This window comes from Hippocampus comes, unplaced genomic scaffold (assembly GCF_001891065.2).
Source record: "Hippocampus comes isolate QL1 unplaced genomic scaffold, H_comes_QL1_v1.1 scaffold166, whole genome shotgun sequence".
In the NCBI taxonomy this organism is placed as follows: domain Eukaryota; kingdom Metazoa; phylum Chordata; class Actinopteri; order Syngnathiformes; family Syngnathidae; genus Hippocampus; species Hippocampus comes.
In genome coordinates, this window is record NW_017805452.1 from 754244 (window position 1) to 762578 (window position 8335).

The 8335-nt window shown below is 44.2% G+C and overlaps 1 protein-coding gene across 5 annotated transcripts in view; it reads left to right on the forward strand.

Moving 5' to 3' along the window:
* atp9b (ATPase phospholipid transporting 9B) overlaps positions 1 to 8335 on the forward strand; it is a 31244-nt gene that overhangs the window by 10193 nt on the left and 12716 nt on the right. For all 5 annotated transcript variants that reach the window (XR_002168749.1, XR_002168750.1, XR_002168748.1 and 2 more), the window contains exons 11-17: positions 743 to 819; positions 4194 to 4354; positions 4426 to 4568; positions 5127 to 5239; positions 5366 to 5599; positions 7336 to 7497; positions 7693 to 7785. Coding sequence is in view for 2 of the 5 variants with exons in the window: in XM_019874166.1 (XP_019729725.1) it covers positions 743 to 819; positions 4194 to 4354; positions 4426 to 4568; positions 5127 to 5239; positions 5366 to 5599; positions 7336 to 7497; positions 7693 to 7785 (983 nt within the window). In the remaining 3 variants the exon portion in view is untranslated. The remainder of the gene's footprint in view (positions 1 to 742; positions 820 to 4193; positions 4355 to 4425; positions 4569 to 5126; positions 5240 to 5365; positions 5600 to 7335; positions 7498 to 7692; positions 7786 to 8335) is intronic.

Sequence of the window (8335 nt, forward strand, 5' to 3'; positions counted from 1 at the left end):
CACAATGCCCTGACCTTGACCAGAAGAACAAACACTGAGGCCTTAACTTACTGAGTGGGCTCTTTACATCATTATTGTCCCCAGCAAAAGTCTCTCCATGGGCAACTCAAGATTGTGACCTTATCGATGTGACAACGTCTAGTTGTCTGTTAAAGTGCACTATGGATAGACAAATGTCGTATATCGTCTCTTGTGGAACTATGATGTTAGCACTTTGAGATACCATCTGGTTTAATCTTATTGTGACGTCTGATTGACACTTCTGATTCATTGCTAACATCCCATTGTGTCACATAGTTTTCTTTTATGGTTCAGTATCGATACAAAAAGGGGCAAGTGCCATTTGATGACAAATGTAGACCAAATATAACTTGACACATTCTTCATCAACTTCACCCACTTAAGGCATTTTGGCCTTTTTTTTTTTTTTAAAGTTCCTGCATTAAAACTTCTGCTGGCTCATTTAATATTAATGACCCTTTAGTCCGTTGTTATAAGGCCACCTTAATGAATTGGCGAGTGAAGATGGCGGTGCATTGATTTGGTTTTATCACAGCGTTTGTGTGAGGGCGCCCAACGTATTAAAACGCCTGACTTGAGTGACAATGAGACACAACAACGCTTCTCCGCAGCCTTATTGCATTTCCTCCCATGCAGTTCATCTTACTAAGGTGTGTGTGGGGGGGGGAATTCATGGGTGGCCAGATAATGAGCAGTATTACTTGTCCTGTTTGTTTGGCAGGCACTGTGATCGGGGTGGTTATCTACACCGGCAAGGAGACCCGCAGTGTACTCAATACGTCCGAAGCCAAAAACAAGGTGAAGGTTCTTCAGCTGCGTGAGCTCATTCAGAGCATTTTGGCTGATCTTTCAAGACCAACAGAACATTGTTCGCTCACAATTTAAACACGGCATCTACCAAAAGGAAAAGAGTATACTTTATTTCCTCATAAAGAAAATGTTTTTCTATCTTTTCCTGTTCATTAATCATCAACATGATTTGGTTTGAACAAAAACACCGGTTTCTGGTCAAAAAGCGGAGAAAATTAGCTTTTTGTGAATCACGGCAAGGCAAACTCATTTGTTTAGCACACTTCACATACAAGTGCTTTACGTAAAACATTAAAAGCATACAGAAGCAGAAACAAAGTCTGAAGAGATTGCGAAAATCATAATAAAAATTTGACTGACAAGGTGGGCCTGACTTTCTTCCCCCGCCTACCCGTTAGGAGAACGTATTGATGTGTACAGTACATCCGTTGTTGGTTGTGAAAGGGTTACTAGATTGCGCCAAGTCACATGCAAGGTGTTTTTCTTTTCTTCTTTTTTTTTCTTTTGGCACCCTTGACCTTATAGATAAAGCTTCTCTTGTCAATGCAGAAAAGGTCAGCAGCGTTAGCTAATTACCCAAAAGGGAAATTAACTAAGGGCAGGATTTAAATGACTTTTTCTGGTGAGGAGTTAATCCGCCACAATCCTGCATCGAGTGTTTTGTTCCCGGAGATTGATGAAAATGATTCAGTGTTGGCTGATTTAGGTTTTAAGATAAGAAAACCTTTATTTGTCTCACAATGGAGAAATTCCCAACTTACAGCAGCAAAATTATGAAAGGGAGAAATAGAAGAACAAAAATTATATCAATAAATATAAATTATAAAATGATTTGAATACTCTAAGGGTGGGGGTGGGGGCGTTGGATTGGGGGTTATTGCAGCATGAACACCTGCCGGAGCCTCGATTTACACCGCACGGTCCAAGTGACATCTCTTCCAAAGTGGATAAAAATCTGATTTGTACCGGGTATCTGATGCTCTGAATGCACTGTACACGCACAGCTCACTTTCCATCCTGATGTCATCGAAATACATACGCCGATGACATAAACAGTGGATGTCAAAACTCGAAACACCCCGGTTTAAATACCACCAAATTATTAAAAATCGCGGTCAGATTTTCTAGTAGGCTTTTCCCGACATATTTGTTGCGTGGCCACCATTAAGTAAGGGAAAAAATAATTTTAGATGTCGGTCATTAGAGGGGTTATAATGAGTGTAACTTAAATTGAAATGTAATAATTGCCGGGGAAAGAGTCAGCCCAGGACAGCTAAACGCAATGTAACATTTACATTTGATTCTTTAGGTATTATTCTTTACCCTCGTGTTGACAGAGGTGGAATTAGCATCACCTCCGCCCTCCTTTTTGGTGGAATCTGAGGGAAATTCAATAAATATCAAGGGGATAATGTCACAAGTGCCAATACGGCGAGCAGAGATTGCGGGGTGTAAAAGTCAATAGTCGAGCACGACAATGTTTTTTTGGCCTCAGGTGGGACAATGATCTGCCCGACAGGACACCGGATAACAATTGTCTCCTTGTGTCTAATCGTCGGACGCGGCCCCTTGTAACAAAAAGTACGTCTCTCGAACTGTCATTTCAATATCCGTATCGTAATCAATATCCGTGAATTCCGAGCTAGCACCACCGTCTCAAGCTAAAAAGCAATATGCATCGTTGCAAATGGACATCTCCAGTCAAATACAGAAGTACTCACACGATGCAATAAAGATAAAATCATGTGCGGTGGTGGCAAAAGTACTGTAGTTGTGTAGTTAGAGATGACTTAAGTGCAAGTACTGATTCGACTCCTTTTCCTGAAGTAGATGTTAAAAGGTCGACACTGAAACTTACCGCTATGGAGCAAAACAAAAATGAACTTTTACTGTCAGTTATCTACAGTATATTGTATAGTTAACCTCATTCACTTCCGAAGACGTTTTTAAACGTCTTTTCAGACTTGGTCCAGAATTGGTTGGCACTGAATGAGTTCAAATTGAATACGGTTTTTATTTTGTTTTGTTTTATGTTGTCATCCACAACTGTTAAAAAATAAAGCCCAAAGTACAGATACCCGTTTTCTAATCTAGGGACTAAAAGTAAAAAATATTTGTACTTTGTTACCTGCCACCACAAAATGACCCAAATAAATGAGGACGAGCCCCAATTTCACACGCACGTTTACAGGGCGCCACAAAGGCCCAACAAATCATTCTTCTTTTAATGGCGCGGCGACGACTGAAGTGAAATATGTTCTTTTATTCACTGATCACTTCTTTAAGGTTGAAGTAATTGAGCCCTTTTCCTTCACCCCCACCCCGACCCCAACACGCCTCAACGGGCTTTACAATGACTTCATCCGATCCTCGGCCAGGCCTGGAGAACGTCGAGCAGCCATTGTTCTGCCTAAAGGGGATCCTTTTGCTTTTCAGCTGTGCGCTCTGTCTTAATTTTTCTTCATTTTAATCCCACCGTGCCCCCCCCCACCTCCCCTTTTCTATTTTTCTCAATAGCTCAAGCATGAACCTTGGAGTTTGGGCTCCCGCCCACCCCGCCCTGGGCTACTGGGATTTTTAACATCCACTGATAAATCAGTCACACTGCTCTCTCGGGCCTCGGCGGTCCTCGGGGAGGAAATGTGCTCGTTGGGGGTCCAGTAGCAGTGGAGGAATTCTCCTTTTCCTCCTTCCCCGCCCGCTTCCTATTCATCGCAGGTCCTTGAGCGCGGGGAAATGTTATGTTGGCGTTTTTTGGGGGGTTTTATTGTCAGTGCACTGCATCACATGAAAGCCCTCTGTGGTACGCTGCCAAAAATGGGTTGGGCGGCTTCTTTATTTAACATCTTTTTCCCACATACTTCATTGGCTGTGAGATGCACTTGAAAAATAAGACAACTTTGACCCCGCTACTCCTCATCCCTTTTTTTTTTTTTTGGTCCCCTTTTCTCTCCAGAGCCATCTCAATATGGGAACTCCTTTGACCCTGAGCGTATTGAAAGGCGACAATGTAGTTTGTTAAAAAAAATAAATAAATAAAATTCTATTTAAACTACCACCCATAACCTTGTTTATGTCGTACGCGATTTAAATGACAAAAGCCAGCATCTAAATAGTGAATGAGGTGAGATTGTTGTCATGTCGTTTTATTTCCTTTGTGGGTTTTCATTGGTTGGTGGGGCAGTTACGATTCAGCCCCAGGAAGTCTGCCTAGCAACAACCGAAGTGTCGTCATTTATTTCTTCGATATGCTTATTTTATTTTCAATTTCTGGAAAAAACCCAAAACATGATCTTGTAATTATTCTGGCACCCCCATTGGCCAGCGGTAGCAGTCATTTTTTTCCCCCCTTCTGTCTGCAGGTGGGCCTACTGGACTTGGAACTGAACCGACTCACCAAGGCCCTGTTCTTCGCCCAACTAGTTCTGTCCATTGTCATGGAAGCCCTGCTCGGCTTTGTGGGCCTGTGGTTCCGCAACCTGTTCCGCTTTGTTGTGCTCTTCTCTTATATCATCCCCATAAGGTACCTCAGAGAACCTTTTTTTTTTTTTGGACATGGGTTTCACTTGCTGCTTCATTGACCTTGCGACGCAGCCTACGAGTGAACCTGGACATGGGCAAGGCCGCCTACGGCTGGATGATCATGAAGGATGAGAACATTCCCGGCACGGTGGTGAGGACCAGCACCATCCCGGAAGAACTGGGCCGGCTGGTCTACCTGCTGACGGACAAAACAGGCAAGAGTGGCCAGAAATACACCCCACCACTCTTTTGTATCACCTGTTCGCTGGGCGTCAGGGTGATAAATTCCTACGGCTTTGTCTCAGTCCGCTGCTCAAGGTAGGAATGGATTGGGCGTTGGTGCCTATTTATCCAGGTTGATCGGTAAGAGAATGAGGAGCCATCAATCAGCAAAAACTGGTTAAACAGTGTGGGACGCTCTGGCAGCAACATCCATTCAAACGACCCCATCGTCCTTGTTTTGCCACCGGTACATTGACTTAGTTTGGTTGTGTTTTGGCTCGTAATTAGAGAGGACACACCGTCTATATTGGGAAGGAGATTAGGGCCAGATGTGGGTCACGTGATCTATTGTGAGCACTCTTTGTGAGAATGTTGGGGCTTACGCCCCTTTTCTTTTCCGGCAAGAACTCAAATTTCTTTTTCAACTTTTTCACCTGCTGCAGGTGGAACATGCTCGTAATACTTTTGTGTACAGAGTGCATCATCAGTCTGAAGTATGGAGGTGAAAAAACCCCCAAGTGTGTTTCTAAAGCTATCCACGTGACCCGCAGGCACTTTGACACAAAACGAGATGATCTTCAAGCGGCTGCACCTGGGAACCGTGTCCTACGGTACCGACACTATGGACGAAATCCAAAGCCATGTCATCCAGTCCTACGCTCAGGTTAAGATGGCTTGTGTTATTGAGATAAAAGTCAAAATCTTCCAATAGTTTTGTCTTTTGTAGAAAAAAAATAAATCCCCACAAATATATAATAATGATATCAGCATTATGTTCATTCCCTGTCAGGGCCCCTCCAGTGGCAGCGCCGGCGGCTCCGCCGCAGCGTCCCAGAAATCCCAGACGCCGGGCCCCAAAGTCCGCAAGAGCGTCAGCAGCCGCATCCACGAGGCGGTGAAGGCCATCGCTCTGTGCCACAACGTCACGCCCGTCTACGAGGCGTGTGGCGAGACCGAGACGGCGGAGGCCGACCAGGACTTCAGCGACGACAACCGCACGTACCAGGCCTCCAGTCCTGATGAGGTGACCCCCACCCCCTATCCATTATTAATGCCTGACCAACAATCTAAACAACACCATTTTGTCACTTTACGAGCACACAGTCAGAAACTATGAGCTCTCGGAGAAGGTTAAGCTATTAAAAAAAAAAAAAAAATCAAAATCAGCCCCTTAAGAAGCAAAAGTGTATATGTAAATTAACATACTCAATATAGCGCCCAGATGTTAGCACTAATCGTCAAATTGCGCAATCAGAAAGCAGTTCAAAGTAAATCAAAATCTCCCACCATTGTGCTTGTCTCTTCCTCCCATCCCGGCTGATGTATACTGTACATTTAGATCCCCTCACCCACTACCACTGCACACCAAATCCATCGACTCGCTTGGCTTGAGCAATATTTCATTTACTCTCCAAGGTGACAAGAGACCCCCCTTCGCCGCCTTCCGTTGTCTTTTGTTCTGTCACCCGCTTGTCGTGGTTTTGTTTGTCAACTGGCATTACAATTAGGGGGCGGTTTGAAAAATTTCCCAGAGCGCCAAAAAATTTGAGAACCGTGACTCTAATGTAAACATTAAAATCACATTAGATTTAAAGTATCGTGCTTAATTTCGTTTAATAACTTGTAGAATGTGTAGAGTATGCATGTGTCCAGCTCTGTGTACACACACACACACGAGATCATGATTCACATGTGTTAAGTAAAAAGTGTGTGTGTGTGCGTGTGTGTGTGTGTGTGTGTGTGTGTGTGTGTGTGTGTGTGTGTGTGTGTGTTAAGAAGGGAGGGATGGATGGCTGGGTATTAACAGGAAGTCCCAATTTGTAGGTCAGAGTATAATAACAACCTTTGAGTGAGCAAAATTGAAAATGAAGCCATTGAGAGTTGAGTCGTGTGCAGCTGAACACTCGCTCACTCGCACGTGGGTTTTTTTGTGGGGGCTCTGAGTTCCTGCCGGGGAGTTGGGGGGGGACAGGAAAGCGCTTATCTGGCGCTCAGTGTCATACAATAGACATCCCGTAATGCTCTGATGTCTCAGCACGGGGGGATTTTGTCTCAATATTTTATTGATGTGATTCAAATGGAACAGACAATTTGAATAAACAAGTGTAGGCTCACTATTTGACGATCAAACTAAACTATGTTGAGCAGGGGTGTCAAACTAATTTTTTGTCGCGGGCCACTTCGGAGTTACGGCTTCCATCGGAGGGCCGATGCAAAATCTCAATGTTATTTATTACCCATGACAATTTGACATTTCGGTCCAGATTTCAGCAAGGATCATGAAAGTTGACACACATGATTTGCATCCCCGGGCCACATAAAATTACGTGGCGGGCCGGATCTGGGCCCCGGGCCTTGACTTTGACACCTGTGATTTACCGGAAGGCTTAATGTGAAGCTAGACATCAATAAACTATTAACTTCTAGCGTTTTCAGGCAACAAAAGTGCTACGGCTAATGGTTGGTTCGCGATTCGTCAACATCAAACTATGTTGGAAGTCGAAGATGCCATTGAACAATGAGCTACTAGCATTTGAGGCTAACGATAAGCTCACTTCTTTATTGTATGCACAGTGGGTTTAAAGAGCTATAATAGGATATATAAGACATCATTCAACAGTCAGCTCCTAAGGTCTGAGGCTAACAAAAGCAGTAAGGTAAACTGGCCTCACTATTTGGCAAGCAATAGGTTTGTCTTACAGCAGCTTAAGTCTTCAACTAACTTGTGAATAACCGAACAAACTAATTGTGTAACTACAGGTGGCGCTGGTGCAGTGGACTCAGAGTGTGGGCCTGACCCTCGTGAACCGAGACCTGGCCTCCCTGCAGCTCAAGACGCCTGCCGGGCAGATCCTGTCCTTCAGCATCCTGCAGATCTTCCCCTTCACCTCCGAGAGCAAGCGCATGGGTATCATCGTCAGGGTCAGAAATGTATTTTCATTACCAAACACTGAATTGTCTTCAGTTAGTACACATATTTTACATCCAACAAAAAAAACAAAAGTAATGCTAAGATTACAAATATATATATTGACCATATTTGAAAATGTATTTGATTGATTTGTTTTCTTTGATTAACTTTACACTTTGGCTCACTGCGAGTATTTTGCCGTCTAGGAGGAGTCAACGGGTGACATCACATTCTACATGAAGGGTGCTGACGTGGCCATGGCGAGCATCGTCCAGTACAACGACTGGCTGGAGGAGGAGGTGACCATTCTTCGGAATATTTTAGACCTGAAGGATGCATGAAAACGACATAAACAACACATACGGCCTTTTTTTAGCGTTATTTCCACCCCGCCGTCAATATTCCCCTGCTATTTAGGACGTTCATCGAGAGCTCAATGGGCCGCGTCGACGCCCGCATGAAGGTCTATGTTCATAATAATCATATTGGCATGAGTGAGTCGTTAACCACCGGGGGCGGCTTTTGATTTAATTAGTGACCCAGATAGTAATTACTCTGTCATATTCTCAAACATCAGTTGCTAACGATGCCCCCGTCGGGCTTGCTCGTCGATAACCAATCAAGCCCTCATATCCCAAAAATGAAGCAGCATCCGTCGTCTCCTTTTGTATTGCTGCATTCTCTGCGCTGGACCGACCGGCCGCGGGCCATTCTATTGCGCATTGATTCATGATGGTGTTGGGATGGAACCATCATGCTAATCGGCTTTATGTTGGTTTATTTTTGGCTGAAATCTTGAATGAAAGCCGAAGTGGCAAAAGTCCAGTTGAGTGGGGGGGGGGGGGGAGC